This window comes from Oncorhynchus mykiss, chromosome 20 (genome assembly GCF_057628025.1).
Source record: "Oncorhynchus mykiss isolate SJ-2025 chromosome 20, ASM5762802v1, whole genome shotgun sequence".
NCBI classification, from domain to species: domain Eukaryota; kingdom Metazoa; phylum Chordata; class Actinopteri; order Salmoniformes; family Salmonidae; genus Oncorhynchus; species Oncorhynchus mykiss.
In genome coordinates this window covers 50,605,040-50,628,258 of record NC_143041.1, presented here as the reverse complement: position 1 = coordinate 50,628,258, position 23,219 = coordinate 50,605,040, and the positions used below count along the sequence as shown (strand labels likewise).

At 40.1% G+C, this 23,219-nt stretch overlaps 1 protein-coding gene across 4 annotated transcripts in view; it reads left to right on the top strand.

Annotated features, from left to right (window-relative positions):
* Nucleotides 1-23,219, top strand: part of LOC110499571 (AT-rich interaction domain 4B) — a 175,863-nt gene that overhangs the window by 55,307 nt on the left and 97,337 nt on the right. For 2 of the 4 annotated variants that reach the window (XM_090211960.1, XM_090211962.1), the window contains exon 8: nt 1,293-1,400. The exons of the other annotated variants lie outside the window; for them this stretch is intronic. In XM_090211960.1, coding sequence (XP_090068086.1) covers nt 1,293-1,400 — 108 coding nt within the window. The remainder of the gene's footprint in view (nt 1-1,292; nt 1,401-23,219) is intronic. 4 annotated transcript variants of the gene reach the window in all.

The following is a 23,219-nucleotide window of genomic DNA, read 5'->3' as shown; positions in this document are numbered from 1 at the left end:
TAGCTACTCCTAGAGTAGCTGACTGGGCCAGTCTGTTTGTGACTTCCGTTTCAGACTTTAGCTACTCCTAGAGTAGCTGACTGGGCCAGTCTGTTTGTGACTTCCGTTTCAGACTATAGCTACTCCTAGAGTAGCTGACTGGGCCAGTCTGTTTGTGACTTCCGTTTCAGACTTTAGCTACTCCTATAGTAGCTGACTGGGCCAATCTGTTTGACTTCCCTTTCAGACTATAGCTACTCCTAGAGTAGCTGACTGGGCCAGTCTGTTTGTGACTTCCGTTTCAGACTATAGCTACTCCTAGAGTAGCTGACTGGGCCAGTCTGTTTGTGACTTCCCTTTCAGACTATAGCTACTCCTAGAGTAGCTGACTGGGCCAGTCTGTTTGTGACTTCCGTTTCAGACTTTAGCTACTCCTATAGTAGCTGACTGGGCCAATCTGTTTGACTTCCCTTTCAGACTATAGCTACTCCTAGAGTAGCTGACTGGGCCAGTCTGTTTGTGACTTCCGTTTCAGACTATAGCTACTCCTAGAGTAGCTGACTGGGCCAGTCTGTTTGTGACTTCCCTTTCAGACTATAGCTACTCCTAGAGTAGCTGACTGGGCCAGTCTGTTTGACTTCCCTTTCAGACTATAGCTACTCCTAGAGTAGCTGACTGGGCCAGTCTGTTTGTGACTTCCCTTTCAGACTATAGCTACTCCTAGAGTAGCTGACTGGGCCAGTCTGTTTGTGACTTCCGTTTCAGACTTTAGCTACTCCTAGAGTAGCTGACTGGGCCAGTCTGTTTGTGACTTCCGTTTCAGACTATAGCTACTCCTAGAGTAGCTGACTGGGCCAGTCTGTTTGTGACTTCCGTTTCAGACTTTAGCTACTCCTAGAGTAGCTGACTGGGCCAGTCTGTTTGTGACTTCCCTTTCAGACTATAGCTACTCCTAGAGTAGCTGACTGGGCCAGTCTGTTTGTGACTTCCCTTTCAGACTATAGCTACTCCTAGAGTAGCTGACTGGGCCAGTCTGTTTGTGACTTCCCTTTCAGACTATAGCTACTCCTAGAGTAGCTGACTGGGCCAGTCTGTTTGTGACTTCCCTTTCAGACTATAGCTACTCCTAGAGTAGCTGACGGGGCCAGTCTGTTTGTGACTTCCCTTTCAGACTATAGCTACTCCTAAAGTAGCTGACGGGGCCAGTCTGTTTGTGACTTCCCTTTCAGACTATAGCTACTCCTAAAGTAGCTGACTGTTGCATTACGGTTCCTTGGACTTTTATTTTTGCATTTCAATATTATGTCCTGAAGAGGGTGCGCTTTACATGGCAATATGCCCATCTTGCCTTGGCGCTACAGCAAGACTGGACACCCAATGGAACTACACCAGTCAGCGAGGAGTGGACTGCTTCTTCTGTGGTGAGTGCTGAGTAGACAGCAGCTTGCCACCTCAATTAAGAGCCAAAAATGGCCATATACTATCATGTGCAGTGGCCATATATACTGTAATCTGTAGTGACCATATATACTGTCAGGTGTATTGTGCATATATACTGTCAGGTGTAGTGGCCATATATACTGTCAGGTGTAGTGGCCATATATACTGTCAGGTGTAGTGGCCAGATATACTGTAATCTGTAGTGGCCATATATACTGTAATCTGTAGTGACCATATATACTGTCAGGTGTAGTGGCCATATATACTGTAATCTGTAGTGGCCATATATACTGTAATCTGTAGTGACCATATATACTGTAATCTGTAGTGGCCATATATACTGTAATCTGTAGTGACCATGTATACTGTCAGGTGTAGTGACCGTATATACTGTCAGGTGTAGTGACCATATATACTGTAATCTGTAGTGACCATATATACTGTCAAGTGTAGAGGCCATATATACTGTAATCTGTAGTGACCATATATACTGTCAGGTGTAGAGGCCATATATACGGTCAGGTGTAGTGACCATATGTACTGTCAGGTGTAGTGGCCATATATACTGTAATCTGTAGTGACCATATATACTGTAATCTGTAGTGACCATATATAATGTAATCTGTAGTGACCATATATACTGTAATCTGTAGTGACCATATATACTGTAATCTGTAGTGACCATATATACTGTAATCTGTAGTGACCATATATACTGTAATCTGTAGTGACTATATATACTGTCAGGTGTAATGACCATATATACTGTCAGGTGTAGTGACCATATATACTGTAATCTGTAGTGACCATATATACTGTAATCTGTACTGACCATATATACTGTAATCTGTAGTAACCATATATACTGTAATCTGTAGTGACCATATATACTGTAATCTGTAGTGACCATATATACTGTCAGGTGTAGTGGCCATATATACTGTCAGGTGTAGTGGCCATATATACTGTCAGGTGTAGTGACCATATATACTGTCAGGTGTAGTGGCCATATATACTATCAGGTGTAGTGGCCATATATACTGTCAGGTGTAGTGGCCATATATACTGTCAGGTGTAGTGGCCATATATACTGTCAGGTGTAGTGGCCATATACTGTAATCTGTAGTGACCATATATACTGTAATCTGTAGTGGCCATATATACTATCAGGTGTAGTGACCATATATAGTGTCAGGTGTAGTGGCCACATATACTGTCAGGTGTAGTGGCCACATATACTGTCAGGTGTAGTGGCCATATATACTGTAATCTGTAGTGACCATATATACCGTCAGGTGTAGTGGCCATTTATACTGTCAGGTGTAGAGGCCATATATACTGTCAGGTGTAGTGGTCATATATACTGTCAGGTGTAGAGGCCATATATACGGTCAGGTGTAGTGACCATATGTACTGTCAGGTGTAGTGGCCATATGTACTGTCAGGTGTAGTGGCCATATATACTGTAATCTGTAGTGGCCATATATACTGTAATCTGTAGTGACCATATATACTGTAATCTGTAGTGGCCATATATACTGTAATCTGTAGTGACCATATATACTGTAATCTGTAGTGACTATATATACTGTCAGGTGTAGTGACCATATACTGTCAGGTGTAGAAACCATATATACTGTAATCTGTAGTGGCCATATATACTGTAATCTGTAGTGGCCATATATACTGTAATCTGTAGTGGCCATATATACTGTAATCTGTTGTGACCATATATACTGTAATCTGTATTGACCATATATACTGTCAGGTGTAGTGGCCATATATACTGTCAGGTGTAGTGGCCATATATACTGTAATCTGTAGTGGCCATATATACTGTAATCTGTAGTGGCCATATATACTGTAATCTGTAGTGGCCATATATACTGTAATCTGTAGTGGCCATATATACTGTCAGGTGTAGTGGCCATATATACTATCAGGTGTAGTGGTCATATATACTGTCAGGTGTAGTGGCCATATATACTGTCAGGTGTAGTTGCCATATATACTGTCAGGTGTAGTGGCCATATATACTGTCAGGTGTAGTGGCCATATATACTGTCAGGTGTAGTGGCCATATATACTGGCAGGTGTAGGGGCCATATATACTGTAATCTGTAGGGGCCATATATACTGTCAGGTGTAGTGACCATATATACTAACAGGTGTAGTGGCCATATATACTAACAGGTGTAGTGGCCATATATACTGTCAGGTGTAGTGGCCATATATACTGTCAGGTGTAGTGGCCATATATACTGTCAGGTGTAGTGGCCATATATACTGTAATCTGTAGTGGCCATATATACTGTAATCTGTAGTGACCATATATACTGTAATCTGTAGTGGCCATATATACTGTAATCTGTAGTGACCATATATACTGTCAGGTGTAGTTGCCATATATACTGTCAGGTGTAGTGGCCATATATACTGTCAGGTGTAGAGGCCATATATACTGTCAGGTGTAGTGGTCATATATACTGTCAGGTGTAGAGGCCATATATACTGTAATCTGTAGTGACCATATATACTGTAATCTGTAGTGACCATATATACTGTAATCTGTAGTGGCCATATATACTGTCAGGTGTAGTGGCCATATATACTATCAGGTGTAGTGGCCATATATACTATCAGGTGTAGTGGTCATATATACTGTCAGGTGTAGTGGCCATATATACTGTCAGGTGTAGTTGCCATATATACTGTCAGGTGTAGTGGCCATATATACTGTCAGGTGTAGTGGCCATATATACTGTCAGGTGTAGTGGCCATATATACTGGCAGGTGTAGGGGCCATATATACTGTAATCTGTAGTGACCATATATACTGTCAGGTGTAGTGACCATATATACTATCAGGTGTAGTGGCCATATATACTGTCAGGTGTAGTGGCCATATATACTGTCAGGTGTAGTGGCCATATATACTGTCAGGTGTAGTGGCCATATATACTGTAATCTGTAGTGGCCATATATACTGTAATCTGTAGTGACCATATATACTGTAATCTGTAGTGGCCATATATACTGTAATCTGTAGTGGCCATATATACTGTCAGGTGTAGTGGCCATATATACTATCAGGTGTAGTGGCCATATATACTATCAGGTGTAGTGGCCATATATACTGTCAGGTGTAGTGGCCATATATACTGTCAGGTGTAGTTGCCATATATACTGTCAGGTGTAGTGGCCATATATACTGTCAGGTGTAGAGGCCATATATACTGTCAGGTGTAGTGGTCATATATACTGTCAGGTGTAGAGGCCATATATACTGTAATCTGTAGTGACCATATATACTGTAATCTGTAGTGACCATATATACTGTAATCTGTAGTGGCCATATATACTGTAATCTGTAGTGACCATATATACTGTAATCTGTAGTGACTATATATACTGTCAGGTGTAGTGACCATATATACTGTCAGGTGTAGAAACCATATATACTGTAATCTGTTGTGACCATATATACTGTAATCTGTATTGACCATATATACTGTCAGGTGTAGTGGCCATATATACTGTCAGGTGTAGTGGCCATATATACTGTCAGGTGTAGTGGCCATATATACTGTCAGGTGTAGTGGCCATATATACTGTAATCTGTAGTGGCCATATATACTGTAATCTGTAGTGGCCATATATACTATAATCTGTAGTGGCCATATATACTGTCAGGTGTAGTGGCCATATATACTATCAGGTGTAGTGTTCATATATACTGTCAGGTGTAGTGGCCATATATACTGTCAGGTGTAGTTGCCATATATACTGTCAGGTGTAGTGGCCATATATGCTGTCAGGTGTAGTGGCCATATATACTGTCAGGTGTAGTGGCCATATATACTGTCAGGTGTAGGGGCCATATATACTGTAATCTATAGTGACCATATATACTGTAATCTGTAGTGACCATATAGACTGTAATCTGTAGTGGCCATATATACTGTAATCTTTAGTGGCCATATATACTGTAATCTGTAGTGGCCATATATACTGTCAGGTGTAGTGGCCATATATACTATCAGGTGTAGTGGCCATATATACTGTCAGGTGTAGTGGCCATATATACTGTCAGGTGTAGTTGCCATATATACTGTCAGGTGTAGTGGCTATATATACTGTCAGTTGTAGTGGCCATATATACTGTCAGGTTTAGTGGCCATATATACTGTCAGGTGTAGGGGCCATATATACTGTAATCTGTAGTGACCATATATACTGTCAGGTGTAGTGACCATATATACTATCAGGTGTAGTGGCCATATATACTGTCAGGTGTAGTGGCCATGTATACTATCAGGTGTAGTGGCCATATATACTGTCAGGTGTTGTGGCCATATATGCTGTCAGGTGTAGTGGCCATATATACTCTCAGGTGTAGTGGCAATATATACTGTCAGGTGTAGTGGCCATATATACTGTCAGGTGTAGTGGCCATATATACTGTCAGGTGTAGTGGCCATATATACTGTAATCTGTAGTGGCCATATATACTGTCAGGTGTAGTGACCATATATACTGTCAGGTGTAGTGGCCATATATACTTTGAGGTGTAGTGGCCACATATACTGTCAGGTGTACTGGCCATATATACTGTCAGGTGTAGTGGCCCTATATACTGTAATCTGTATTGGCCATATATACTGTCAGGTGTAGTGACCATATATACTGTCAGGTGTAGTGACCATATATACTGTCAGATGTAGTGACCATATATACTGTCAGGTGAGGTGGCCATATATACTATCAGGTGAAGTGACATTATATACTGTAATCTGTAGTGGCCATATATACTGTAAGGTGTAGTGGCCATATATACTGTCAGGTTTAGTGCCCATATATACTGTCAGGTGTAGTGACCATATATACTGTCAGATGTAGTGACCATATATACTGTCAGGTGAGGTGGCCATATATACTGTAATCTGTAGTGACCATATATACTGTAGTCTGTAGTGGCCATATATACTGTAGTCTGTAGTGGCCATATATACTGTCAGGTGTAGTGACCATATATTCTGTAATCTGTATTGGCCATATATACTGTCAGGTGTAGTTGCCATATATACTATCAGGTGTAGTGGCCATATATACTGTCAGGTGTAGTGGCCATATATACTGTCAGGTGTAGTGGCCATATATACTGTAATCTGTAGTGGCCATATATACTGTAATCTGTAGTGACCATATATACTGTAATCTGTAGTGGCCATATATACTGTAATCTGTAGTGGCCATATATACTGTAATCTGTAGTGGCCATATATACTATCAGGTGTAGTGGCCATATATACTGTCAGGTGGTGTAGTGGCCATATATACTGTCAGGTGTAGTGGCCATATATACTGTCAGGTGTAGTTGCCATATATACTGTCAGGTGTAGTGGCCATATATACTGTCAGGTGTAGAGGCCATATATACTGTCAGGTGTAGTGGTCATATATACTGTCAGGTGTAGAGGCCATATATACTGTAATCTGTAGTGACCATATATACTGTAATCTGTAGTGACCATATATACTGTAATCTGTAGTGGCCATATATACTGTAATCTGTAGTGACCATATATACTGTAATCTGTAGTGACTATATATACTGTCAGGTGTAGTGACCATATATACTGTAATCTGTAGTGGCCATATATACTGTAATCTGTAGTGACCATATATACTGTAATCTGTAGTGACTATATATACTGTCAGGTGTAGTGACCATATATACTGTCAGGTGTAGAAACCATATATACTGTAATCTGTTGTGACCATATATACTGTAATCTGTATTGACCATATATACTATAATCTGTAGTGGCCATATATACTGTCAGGTGTAGTGGCCATATATACTATCAGGTGTAGTGGTCATATATACTGTCAGGTGTAGTGGCCATATATACTGTCAGGTGTAGTGGCCATATATACTGTCAGGTGTAGTGGCCATATATACTGTAATCTGTAGTGGCCATATATACTGTAATCTGTAGTGGCCATATATACTATAATCTGTAGTGGCCATATATACTGTCAGGTGTAGTGGCCATATATACTGTCAGGTGTAGTTGCCATATATACTGTCAGGTGTAGTGGCCATATATACTGTCAGGTGTAGTGGCCATATATACTGTCAGGTGTGGTGGCCATATATACTGTCAGGTGTAGGGGCCATATATACTGTAATCTGTAGTGGCCATATATACTGTAATCTGTAGTGACCATATATACTGTAATCTGTAGTGACTATATATACTGTCAGGTGTAGTGACTATATATACTGTCAGGTGTAGTGACCATATATACTGTCAGGTGTAGAAACCATATATACTGTAATCTGTTGTGACCATATATACTGTAATCTGTATTGACCATATATACTATAATCTGTAGTGGCCATATATACTGTCAGGTGTAGTGGCCATATATACTATCAGGTGTAGTGGTCATATATACTGTCAGGTGTAGTGGCCATATATACTGTCAGGTGTAGTGGCCATATATACTGTAATCTGTAGTGGCCATATATACTGTAATCTGTAGTGGCCATATATACTATAATCTGTAGTGGCCATATATACTGTCAGGTGTAGTGGCCATATATACTATCAGGTGTAGTGGTCATATATACTGTCAGGTGTAGTGGCCATATATACTGTCAGGTGTAGTTGCCATATATACTGTCAGGTGTAGTGGCCATATATACTGTCAGGTGTAGTGGCCATATATACTGTCAGGTGTAGTGGCCATATATACTGTCAGGTGTAGGGGCCATATATACTGTAATCTGTAGTGACCATATATACTGTCAGGTGTAGTGACCTAATATACTATCAGGTGTAGTGGCCATATATACTGTCAGGTGTAGTGGCCATATATACTGTCAGGTGTAGTGGCCATATATACTGTCAGGTGTAGTGGCCATATATACTGTAATCTGTAGTGGCCATATATACTGTAATCTGTAGTGACCATATATACTGTAATCTGTAGTGGCCATATATACTGTAATCTGTAGTGGCCATATATACTGTAATCTCTAGTGGCCATATATACTGTCAGGTGTAGTGGCCATATATACTATCAGGTGTAGTGGCCATATATACTGTCAGGTGTAGTTGCCATATATACTGTCAGGTGTAGTGGCTATATATACTGTCAGGCGTAGTGGCCATATATACTGTCAGGTTTAGTGGCCATATATACTGTCAGGTGGAGGGGCCATATATACTGTAATCTGTAGTGACCATATATACTGTCAGGTGTAGTGACCATATATACTATCAGGTGTAGTGGCCATATATACTGTCAGGTGTAGTGGCCATGTATACTATCAGGTGTAGTGGCCATATATACTGTCAGGTGTTGTGGCCATATATGCTGTCAGGTGTAGTGGCCATATATACTCTCAGGTGTAGTGGCAATATATACTGTCAGGTGTAGTGGCCATATATACTGTCAGGTGTAGTTGCCATATATACTGTCAGGTGTAGTGGCCATATATACTGTCAGGTGTAGTGGCCATATATACTGTCAGGTGTAGTGGCCATATATACTGTCAGGTGTAGGGGCCATATATACTGTAATCTGTAGTGGCCATATATACTGTAATCTGTAGTGACCATATATACTGTAATCTGTAGTGACTATATATACTGTCAGGTGTAGTGACCATATATACTGTCAGGTGTAGAAACCATATATACTGTAATCTGTTGTGACCATATATACTGTAATCTGTATTGACCATATATACTATAATCTGTAGTGGCCATATATACTGTCAGGTGTAGTGGCCATATATACTATCAGGTGTAGTGGTCATATATACTGTCAGGTGTAGTGGCCATATATACTGTCAGGTGTAGTGGCCATATATACTGTCAGGTGTAGTGGCCATATATACTGTAATCTGTAGTGGCCATATATACTGTAATCTGTAGTGGCCATATATACTATAATCTGTAGTGGCCATATATACTGTCAGGTGTAGTGGCCATATATACTATCAGGTGTAGTGGTCATATATACTGTCAGGTGTAGTGGCCATATATACTGTCAGGTGTAGTTGCCATATATACTGTCAGGTGTAGTGGCCATATATACTGTCAGGTGTAGTGGCCATATATACTGTCAGGTGTAGGGGCCATATATACTGTAATCTGTAGTGACCATATATACTGTCAGGTGTAGTGACCATATATACTGTCAGGTGTAGTTGCCATATATACTGTCAGGTGTAGTGGCCATATATACTGTCAGGTGTAGTGGCCATATATACTGTCAGGTGTAGTGGCCATATATACTGTCAGGTGTAGGGGCCATATATACTGTAATCTGTAGTGGCCATATATACTGTAATCTGTAGTGACCATATATACTGTAATCTGTAGTGACTATATATACTGTCAGGAGTAGTGACCATATATACTGTCAGGTGTAGAAACCATATATACTGTAATCTGTTGTGACCATATATACTGTAATCTGTATTGACCATATATACTATAATCTGTAGTGGCCATATATACTGTCAGGTGTAGTGGCCATATATACTATCAGGTGTAGTGGTCATATATACTGTCAGGTGTAGTGGCCATATATACTGTCAGGTGTAGTGGCCATATATACTGTCAGGTGTAGTGGCCATATATACTGTAATCTGTAGTGGCCATATATACTGTAATCTGTAGTGGCCATATATACTATAATCTGTAGTGGCCATATATACTGTCAGGTGTAGTGGCCATATATACTATCAGGTGTAGTGGTCATATATACTGTCAGGTGTAGTGGCCATATATACTGTCAGGTGTAGTTGCCATATATACTGTCAGGTGTAGTGGCCATATATACTGTCAGGTGTAGTGGCCATATATACTGTCAGGTGTAGTGGCCATATATACTGTCAGGTGTAGGGGCCATATATACTGTAATCTGTAGTGACCATATATACTGTCAGGTGTAGTGACCATATATACTATCAGGTGTAGTGGCCATATATACTGTCAGGTGTAGTGGCCATATATACTGTCAGGTGTAGTGGCCATATATACTGTCAGGTGTAGTGGCCATATATACTGTAATCTGTAGTGGCCATATATACTGTAATCTGTAGTGACCATATATACTGTAATCTGTAGTGGCCATATATACTGTAATCTGTAGTGGCCATATATACTGTAATCTCTAGTGGCCATATATACTGTAATCTGTAGTGACCATATATACTGTCAGGTGTAGTGACCATATATACTGTCAGGTGTAGTGGCCATGTATACTATCAGGTGTAGTGGCCATATATACTGTCAGGTGTTGTGGCCATATATGCTGTCAGGTGTAGTGGCCATATATACTCTCAGGTGTAGTGGCAATATATACTGTCAGGTGTAGTGGCCATATATACTGTCAGGTGTAGTTGCCATATATACTGTCAGGTGTAGTGGCCATATATACTGTCAGGTGTAGTGGCCATATATACTGTCAGGTGTAGTGGCCATATATACTGTCAGGTGTAGGGGCCATATATACTGTAATCTGTAGTGACCATATATACTGTAATCTGTAGTGACTATATATACTGTCAGGTGTAGTGACCATATATACTGTCAGGTGTAGAAACCATATATACTGTAATCTGTTGTGACCATATATACTGTAATCTGTATTGACCATATATACTATAATCTGTAGTGGCCATATATACTGTCAGGTGTAGTGGCCATATATACTATCAGGTGTAGTGGTCATATATACTGTCAGGTGTAGTGGCCATATATACTGTCAGGTGTAGTGGCCATATATACTGTCAGGTGTAGTGGCCATATATACTGTAATCTGTAGTGGCCATATATACTGTAATCTGTAGTGGCCATATATACTATAATCTGTAGTGGCCATATATACTGTCAGGTGTAGTGGCCATATATACTATCAGGTGTAGTGGTCATATATACTGTCAGGTGTAGTGGCCATATATACTGTCAGGTGTAGTTGCCATATATACTGTCAGGTGTAGTGGCCATATATACTGTCAGGTGTAGTGGCCATATATACTGTCAGGTGTAGTGGCCATATATACTGTCAGGTGTAGGGGCCATATATACTGTAATCTGTAGTGACCATATATACTGTCAGGTGTAGTGACCATATATACTATCAGGTGTAGTGGCCATATATACTGTCAGGTGTAGTGGCCATATATACTGTCAGGTGTAGTGGCCATATATACTGTCAGGTGTAGTGGCCATATATACTGTAATCTGTAGTGGCCATATATACTGTAATCTGTAGTGACCATATATACTGTAATCTGTAGTGGCCATATATACTGTAATCTGTAGTGGCCATATATACTGTAATCTGTAGTGGCCATATATACTATAATCTGTAGTGGCCATATATACTGTCAGGTGTAGTGGCCATATATACTATCAGGTGTAGTGGTCATATATACTGTCAGGTGTAGTGGCCATATATACTGTCAGGTGTAGTTGCCATATATACTGTCAGGTGTAGTGGCCATATATACTGTCAGGTGTAGTGGCCATATATACTGTCAGGTGTAGTGGCCATATATACTGTCAGGTGTAGGGGCCATATATACTGTAATCTCTAGTGGCCATATATACTGTCAGGTGTAGTGGCCATATATACTATCAGGTGTAGTGGCCATATATACTGTCAGGTGTAGTGGCCATATATACTGTCAGGTGTAGTTGCCATATATACTGTCAGGTGTAGTGGCTATATATACTGTCAGGTGTAGTGGCCATATATACTGTCAGGTTTAGTGGCCATATATACTGTCAGGTGTAGGGGCCATATATACTGTAATCTGTAGTGACCATATATACTATCAGGTGTAGTGGCCATATATACTGTCAGGTGTAGTGGCCATGTATACTATCAGGTGTAGTGGCCATATATACTGTCAGGTGTTGTGGCCATATATGCTGTCAGGTGTAGTGGCCATATATACTCTCAGATGTAGTGGCAATATATACTGTCAGGTGTAGTGGCCATATATACTGTCAGGTGTAGTGGCCATATATACTGTCAGGTGTAGTTGCCATATATACTGTCAGGTGTAGTGGCTATATATACTGTCAGGTGTAGTGGCCATATATACTGTCAGGTTTAGTGGCCATATATACTGTCAGGTGTAGGGGCCATATATACTGTAATCTGTAGTGACCATATATACTGTCAGGTGTAGTGACCATATATACTATCAGGTGTAAGTGGCCATATATACTGTCAGGTGTAGTGGCCATGTATACTATCAGGTGTAGTGGCCATATATACTGTCAGGTGTTGTGGCCATATATGCTGTCAGGTGTAGTGGCCATATATACTCTCAGGTGTAGTGGCAATATATACTGTCAGGTGTAGTGGCCATATATACTGTCAGGTGTAGTGGCCATATATACTGTCAGGTGTAGTGGCCATATATACTGTAATCTGTAGTGGCCATATATACTGTAATCTGTAGTGGCCATATATACTGTCAGGTGTAGTGGCCATATATACTTTCAGGTGTAGTGGCCACATATACTGTCAGGTGTACTGGCCATATATACTGTCAGGTGTAGTGGCCCTATATACTGTAATCTGTATTGGCCATATATACTGTCAGGTGTAGTGACCATATATACTGTCAGGTGTAGTGACCATATATACTGTCAGATGTAGTGGCCATATATACTATCAGGTGAAGTGACATTATATACTGTAATCTGTAGTGGCCATATATACTGTCAGGTGTAGTGGCCATATATACTGTCAGGTTTAGTGCCCATATATACTGTCAGGTGTAGTGACCATATATACTGTCAGATGTAGTGACCATATATACTGTCAGATGTAGTGACCATATATACTGTCAGGTGAGGTGGCCATATATACTATCAGGTGAAGTGACATTATATACTGTAGTCTGTAGTGGCCATATATACTGTAGTCTGTAGTGGCCATATATACTGTCAGGTGTAGTGACCATATATTCTGTAATCTGTAGGGGCCATATATGCTGTAATCTGTAGTGGCCATATATACTATCAGGTGTAGTGGCCATATATACTATCAGGTGTAGTGGCCATATATACTGTCAGGTGTAGTGGCCATATATACTATCAGGTGTAGTGGCCATATATACTGTCAGGTGTAGTGGCCATATATACTGTAATCTGTATTGGCCATATATACTGTAATCTGTAGGTGCCATATATACTGTAATCTGTAGTGGCCATATATACTGTAATCTGTAGTGACCATATACTGTAATCTGTAGTGACCATATATACTGTAATCTGTAGTGGCCATATATACTATCAGGTGTAGTGGCCATATATACTGTCAGGTGTAGTGGCCATATATACTGTAATCTGTAGTGGCCATATATACTGTAATCTGTAGTGGCCATATATACTGTAATCTGTAGTGGCCATATATACTGTCAGGTGTAGTGGCCATATATACTATCAGGTGTAGTGGCCATATATACTGTCAGGTGTAGTGGCCATATATACTGTCAGGTGTAGTTGCCATATATACTGTCAGGTGTAGTGGCCATATATACTGTCAGGTGTAGTGGCCATATATACTGTCAGGTGTAGGGGCCATATATACTGTAATCTGTAGTGACCATATATACTGTCAGGTGTAGTGGCCATATATACTGTCAGGTGTAGTTGCCATATATACTGTCAGGTGTAGTGGCCACATATACTGTCAGGTGTAGCTGCCATATATACTGTCAGGTGTAGTGGCCATATATGCTGTAATCTGTAGTGGCCATATATACTGTCAGGTGTAGTGACCATATATACTGTCAGGTGTAGTGACCATATATACTGTCAGATGTAGTGACCATATATACTGTCAGGTGAGGTGGCCATATATACTATCAGGTGAAGTGGCCATATATACTATCAGGTGAAGTGACATTATATACTGTAATCTGTAGTGGCCATATATACTGTCAGGTGTAGTGCTCATATATACTGTCAGGTGTAGTGACCATATATACTGTTAGATGTGGTGACCATATATACTGTCAGGTGAGGTGGCCATATATACTATCAGGTGAAGTGACATTATATACTGTAGTCTGTAGTGGCCATATATACTGTAGTCTGTAGTGGCCATATATACTGTCAGGTGTAGTGACCATATATTCTGTAATCTGTAGGGGCCATATATGCTGTAATCTGTAGTGGCCATATATACTGTCAGGTGTAGTGACCATATATACTGTCAGGTGTAGTGGCCATATATACTGTCAGGTGTAGTGGCCATATACTATCAGGTGTAGTGGCCATATATACTGTCAGGTGTAGTGGCCATATATACTGTAATCTGTAGTGGCCATATATACTGTCAGGTGTAGTGGCCATATATACTGTCAGGTTTAGTGCCCATATATACTGTCAGGTGTAGTGACCATATATACTGTCAGATGTAGTGACCATATATACTGTCAGATGTAGTGACCATATATACTGTCAGGTGAGGTGGCCATATATACTATCAGGTGAAGTGACATTATATACTGTAGTCTGTAGTGGCCATATATACTGTAGTCTGTAGTGGCCATATATACTGTCAGGTGTAGTGACCATATATTCTGTAATCTGTAGGGGCCATATATGCTGTAATCTGTAGTGGCCATATATACTGTCAGGTGTAGTTGCCATATATACTATCAGGTGTAGTGGCCATATATACTGTCAGGTGTAGTGGCCATATATACTATCAGGTGTAGTGGCCATATATACTATCAGGTGTAGTGGCCATATATACTGTCAGGTGTAGTGGCCATATATACTGTAATCTGTAGTGGCCATATATACTGTAATCTGTAGGTGCCATATATACTGTAATCTGTAGTGGCCATATATGCTGTAATCTGTAGTGGCCATATATACTGTCAGGTGTAGTGACCATATATACTGTCAGGTGTAGTGGCCATATATACTGTCAGGTGTAGTGGCCATATATACTATCAGGTGTAGTGGCCATATATACTGTCAGGTGTAGTGGCCATATATACTGTAATCTGTAGTGACCATATATACTGTAATCTGTAGTGGCCATATATACTGTAATCTGTAGTGACCATATATACTGTAATCTGTAGTGACCATATATACTGTAATCTGTAGTGGCCATATATACTATCAGGTGTAGTGACCATATATAGTGTCAGGTGTACTGGCCATATATACTGTCAGGTGTAGTGGCCCTATATACTGTAATCTGTATTGGCCATATATACTGTCAGGTGTAGTGACCATATATACTGTCAGGTGTAGTGACCATATATACTGTCAGATGTAGTGGCCATATATACTATCAGGTGAAGTGACATTATATACTGTAATCTGTAGTGGCCATATATACTGTCAGGTGTAGTGCTCATATATACTGTCAGGTGTAGTGACCATATATACTGTTAGATGTGGTGACCATATATACTGTCAGGTGAGGTGGCCATATATACTATCAGGTGAAGTGACATTATATACTGTAGTCTGTAGTGGCCATATATACTGTAGTCTGTAGTGGCCATATATACTGTCAGGTGTAGTGACCATATATTCTGTAATCTGTAGGGGCCATATATGCTGTAATCTGTAGTGGCCATATATACTGTCAGGTGTAGTGACCATATATACTGTCAGGTGTAGTGGCCATATATACTGTCAGGTGTAGTGGCCATATATACTGTCAGGTGTAGTGGCCATATATACTGTAATCTGTAGTGGCCATATATACTGTCAGGTGTAGTGGCCATATATACTGTCAGGTTTAGTGCCCATATATACTGTCAGGTGTAGTGACCATATATACTGTCAGATGTAGTGACCATATATACTGTCAGATGTAGTGACCATATATACTGTCAGGTGAGGTGGCCATATATACTATCAGGTGAAGTGACATTATATACTGTAGTCTGTAGTGGCCATATATACTGTAGTCTGTAGTGGCCATATATACTGTCAGGTGTAGTGACCATATATTCTGTAATCTGTAGGGGCCATATATGCTGTAATCTGTAGTGGCCATATATACTGTCAGGTGTAGTTGCCATATATACTATCAGGTGTAGTGGCCATATATACTGTCAGGTGTAGTGGCCATATATACTATCAGGTGTAGTGGCCATATATACTGTCAGGTGTAGTGGCCATATATACTGTAATCTGTAGTGGCCATATATACTGTAATCTGTAGGTGCCATATATACTGTAATCTGTAGTGGCCATATATACTGTAATCTGTAGTGACCATATATACTGTAATCTGTAGTGACCATATATACTGTAATCTGTAGTGGCCATATATACTATCAGGTGTAGTGACCATATATAGTGTCAGGTGTAGTGGCCACATATACTGTCAGGTGTAGTGGCCACATTTACTGTCAGGTGTAGTGGCCATATATACTGTAATCTGTAGTGACCATATATACTGTAATCTGTAGTGGCCACATATACTGTCAGGTGTAGTGGCCATATATACTGTCAGGTGTAGAGGCCATATGTATTGTCAGGTGTAGTGGCCATATGTACTGTCAGGTGTAGTGGCCATATGTACTGTCAGGTGTAGTGGCCATATGTACGGTCATGTGTAGTGGCCATATATACTGTAATCTATTTTGACCATATATACTGTAATCTGTAGTGACCATATATACTGTAATCTGTAGTGGCCATATATACTGTAATCTGTAGTGACCATATATACTGTCAGGTGTAGTGACCATATATAGTGTCAGGTGTAGTGGCCACATATACTGTCAGGTGTAGTGGCCACATTTACTGTCAGGTGTAGTGGCCATATATACTGTAATCTGTAGTGACCATATATACTGTCAGGTGTAGTGGCCATATATACTGTCAGGTGTAGAGGCCATATGTACTGTCAGGTGTAGTGGCCATATGTACTGTCAGGTGTAGAGGCCATATGTACTGTCAGGTGTAGTGGCCATATGTACTGTCAGGTGTAGTGGCCATATGTACTGTCAGGTGTAGTGGCCATATATACTGTAATCTGTTTTGACCATATATACTGTAATCTGTAGTGACCATATATACTGTAATCTGTAGTGGCCATATATACTGTATTCTGTAGTGACCATATATACTGTAATCTGTAGTGACTATATATACTGTCAGGTGTAGTGACCATATATACTGTCAGGTGTAGAAACCATATATACTGTAATCTGTTGTGACCATATATACTGTAATCTGTAGTGACCATATATACTGTCAGGTGTAGTGGCCATATATACTGTCAGGTGTAGTGGCCATATATACTGTCAGGTGTAGTGGCCATATATACTGTAATCTGTAGTGGCCATATATACTGTAATTTTTAGTGGCCATATATACTGTAATCTGTAGTGACCATATATACTGTAATCTGTAGTGGCCATATATACTGTAATCTGTAGTGACCATATATACTGTCAGGTGTATTGACCATATATAGTGTCAGGTGTAGTGGCCACATATACTGTCAGGTGTAGTGGCCACATTTACTGTCAGGTGTAGTGGCCATATATACTGTAATCTGTAGTGACCATATATACTGTCAGGTGTAGTGGCCATATATACTGTCAGGTGTAGAGGCCATATGTACTGTCAGGTGTAGTGGCCATAGGTACTGTCAGGTGTAGAGGCCATATGTACTGTCAGGTGTAGTGGCCATATGTACTGTCAGGTGTAGTGGCCATATGTACTGTCAGGTGTAGTGGCCATATATACTGTAATCTGTTTTGACCATATATACTGTAATCTGTAGTGACCATATATACTGTAATCTGTAGTGGCCATATATACTGTAATCTGTAGTGACCATATATACTGTAATCTGTAGTGACTATATATACTGTCAGGTGTAGTGACCATATATACTGTCAGGTGTAGAAACCATATATACTGTAATCTGTTGTGACCATATATACTGTAATCTGTAGTGACCATATATACTGTCAGGTGTAGTGGCCATATATACTGTCAGGTGTAGTGGCCATATATACTGTCAGGTGTAGTGGCCATATATACTGTAATCTGTAGTGGCCATATATACTGTAATCTTTAGTGGCCATATATACTGTAATCTGTAGTGACCATATATACTGTAATCTGTAGTGGCCATATATACTGTAATATGTAGTGACCATATATACTGTCAGGTGTATTGACCATATATAGTGTCAGGTGTAGTGGCCACATATACTGTCAGGTGTAGTGGCCACATTTACTGTCAGGTGTAGTGGCCATATATACTGTAATCTGTAGTGACCATATATACTGTCAGGTGTAGTGGCCATATATACTGTCAGGTGTAGAGGCCATATGTACTGTCAGGTGTAGTGGCCATATGTACTGTCAGGTGTAGAGGCCATATGTACTGTCAGGTGTAGTGGCCATATGTACTGTCAGGTGTAGTGGCCATATGTACTGTCAGGTGTAGTGGCCATATATACTGTAATCTGTTTTGACCATATATACTGTAATCTGTAGTGACCATATATATTGTAATCTGTAGTGGCCATATATACTGTAATCTGTAGTGACCATATATACTGTAATCTGTAGTGACTATATATACTGTCAGGTGTAGTGACCATATATACTGTCAGGTGTAGAAACCATATATACTGTAATCTGTTGTGACCATATATACTGTAATCTGTAGTGACCATATATACTGTCAGGTGTAGTGGCCATATATACTGTCAGGTGTAGTGGCCATATATACTGTCAGGTGTAGTGGCCATATATACTGTAATCTGTAGTGGCCATATATACTGTAATCTTTAGTGGCCATATATACTGTAATCTGTAGTGGCCATATATACTGTCAGGTGTAGTGGCCATATATACTATCAGGTGTAGTGGCCATATATACTGTCAGGTGTAGTGGCCATATATACTGTCAGGTGTAGTGGCCATATATACTGTCAGGTGTAGTTGCCATATATACTGTCAGGTGTAGTGGCCATATATACTGTCAGGTGTAGTGGCCATATATACTGTCAGGTGTAGGGGCCATATATACTGTAATCTGTAGTGACCATATATACTGTCAGGTGTAGTGACCATATATACTATCAGGTGTAGTGGCCATATATACTGTCAGGTGTAGTGGCCATATATACTGTCAGATGTAGTGGCCATATATACTGTCAGATGTAGTGGCCATATATACTGTCAGGTGTAGTGGCCATATATACTGTCAGGTGTAGTGGCCATATATACTGTCAGGTGTTGTGGCCATATATGCTGTCAGGTGTAGTGGCCATATATGCTGTCAGGTGTAGTGGCCATATATACTGTCAGGTGTAGTGGCCATATATACTGTCAGGTGTAGTGGCCACATATACTGTCAGGTGTAGTGGCCACATATACTGTCAGGTGTAGTGGCCACATATACTGTCAGGTGTAGTGGCCATATATACTGTCAGGTGTAGTGGCCATATATGCTGTAATCTGTAGTGGCCATATATACTGTCAGGTGTAGTGACCATATATACTGTCAGATGTAGTGACCATATATACTGTCAGGTGAGGTGGCCATATATACTATCAGGTGAAGTGGCCATATATACTATCAGGTGAAGTGACATTATATACTGTAATCTGTAGTGGCCATATATACTGTCAGGTGTAGTGACCATATATACTGTTAGATGTAGTGACCATATATACTGTCAGGTGAGGTGGCCATATATACTATCAGGTGAAGTGACATTATATACTGTAGTCTGTAGTGGCCATATATACTGTAGTCTGTAGTGGCCATATATACTGTCAGGTGTAGTGACCATATATTCTGTAATCTGTAGGGGCCATATATGCTGTAATCTGTAGTGGCCATATATACTGTCAGGTGTAGTGACCATATATACTGTCAGGTGTAGTGGCCATATATACTGTCAGGTGTAGTGGCCATATATACTATCAGGTGTAGTGGCCATATATACTGTCAGGTGTAGTGGCCATATATACTGTAACCTGTAGTGGCCATATATACTGTCAGGTGTAGTGGCCATATATACTGTCAGGTTTAGTGCCCATATATACTGTCAGGTGTAGTGACCATATATACTGTCAGATGTAGTGACCATATATACTGTCAGATGTAGTGACCATATATACTGTCAGGTGAGGTGGCCATATATACTATCAGGAGAAGTGACATTATATACTGTAGTCTGTAGTGGCCATATATACTGTCAGGTGTAGTGACCATATATTCTGTAATCTGTAGGGGCCATATATGCTGTAATCTGTAGTGGCCATATATACTGTCAGGTGTAGTTGCCATATATACTATCAGGTGTAGTGGCCATATATACTGTCAGGTGTAGTGGCCATATATACTATCAGGTGTAGTGGCCATATATACTGTCAGGTGTAGTGGCCATATATACTGTAATCTGTAGTGGCCATATATACTGTAATCTGTAGGTGCCATATATACTCTAATCTGTAGTGGCCATATATACTGTAATCTGTAGTGACCATATATACTGTAATCTGTAGTGACCATATATACTGTAATCTGTAGTGGCCATATATACTATCAGGTGTAGTGACCATATATAGTGTCAGGTGTAGTGACCATATATAGTGTCAGGTGTAGTGGCCACATATACTGTCAGGTGTAGTGGCCACATTTACTGTAATCTGTAGTGACCATATATACTGTCAGGTGTAGTGGCCATATATACTGTCAGGTGTAGAGGCCATATGTACTGTCAGGTGTAGTGGCCATATGTACTGTCAGGTGTAGTGGCCATATGTACGGTTATGTGTAGTGACCATATGTACTGTCAGGTGTAGTGGCCATATATACTGTAATCTGTTTTGACCATATATACTGTAATCTGTAGTGACCACATATACTGTAATCTGTAGTGGCCATATATACTGTAATCTGTAGTGACTATATATACTGTCAGGTGTAGTGACCATATATACTGTCAGGTGTAGAAACCATATATACTGTAATCTGTTGTGACCATATATACTGTAATCTGTAGTGACTATATATACTGTCAGGTGTAGTGACCATATATACTGTCAGGTGTAGAAACCATATATACTGTAATCTGTTGTGACCATATATACTGTAATCTGTAGTGACCATATATACTGTCAGGTGTAGTGGCCATATATACTGTCAGGTGTAGTGGCCATATATACTGTCAGGTGTAGTGGCCATATATACTGTAATCTGTAGTGGCCATATATACTGTAATCTGTAGTGGCCATATATACTGTAATCTGTAGTGGCCATATATACTGTCAGGTGTAGTGGCCATATATACTATCAGGTGTAGTGGCCATATATACTGTCAGGTGTAGTGGCCATATATACTGTCAGGTGTAGTTGCCATATATACTGTCAGGTGTAGTGGCCATATATACTGTCAGGTGTAGTGGCCATATATACTGTCAGGTGTAGGGGCCATATATACTGTCAGATGTAGTGGCCATATATACTGTCAGGTGTAGTGGCCATATATACTGTCAGGTGTTGTGGCCATATATGCTGTCAGGTGTAGTGGCCATATATGCTGTCAGGTGTAGTGGCCATATATACTGTCAGGTGTAGTGGCCATATATACTGTCAGATGTAGTGGCCATATATACTGTCAGGTCTAGTGGCCATATATACTGTCAGGTGTAGTGGCCACATATACTGTCAGGTGTAGTGGCCACATATACTGTCATTTGTAGTGGCCACATATACTGTCAGGTGTAGTGGCCATATATGCTGTAATCTGTAGTGGCCATATATACTGTCAGGTGTAGTGACCATATATACTGTCAGGTGTAGTGACCATATATACTGTCAGATGTAGTGACCATATATACTGTCAGGTGAGGTGGCCATATATACTATCAGGTGAAGTGACATTATATACTGTAATCTGTAGTGGCCATATATACTGTCAGGTGTAGTGCTCATATATACTGTCAGGTGTAGTGAACATATATACTGTTAGATGTAGTGACCATATATACTGTCAGGTGAAGTGACATTATATACTGTAGTCTGTAGTGGCCATATATACTGTCAGGTGTAGTGACCATATATTCTGTAATCTGTAGGGGCCATATATGCTGTAATCTGTAGTGGCCATATATACTGTCAGGTGTATTGGCCATATGTACTGTCAGGTGTAGTGACCATATATACTGTCAGGTGTAGTGGCCATATATACTGTCAGGTGTAGTGGCCATATATACTGTAATCTGTAGGGGCCATATATACTGTAATCTGTAGTGACCATATATACTATCAGGTGTAGTGGCCATATATACTGTAATCTGTAGTGGCCATATATACTGTAATCTGTAGTGGCCATATATACTGTCAGGTGTAGTGGTCATATATACTGTCAGGTGTAGTGGGCATAAATACTGTCAGGTGTAGTGACCATATATACTGTCAGGTGTAGTGACCATATATACTGTAATCTGTAGTGGCCATATTATATACTGTAATCTGTAGTGGCCATATATACTGTCAGGTGTAGTGACCATATATACTGTAATCTGTAGTGACCATATATACTGTAATCTGTAGTGGCCATATATACTGTCAGGTGTAGTGACCATATATACTGTAATCTGTAGTGGCCATATTATATACTGTAATCTGTAGTGGCCATATATATTGTAATCTGTAGTGACCATATATACTGTAATCTGTAGGTGCCATATATACTGTCAGGTGTAGTGACCATATGTACTGTCAGG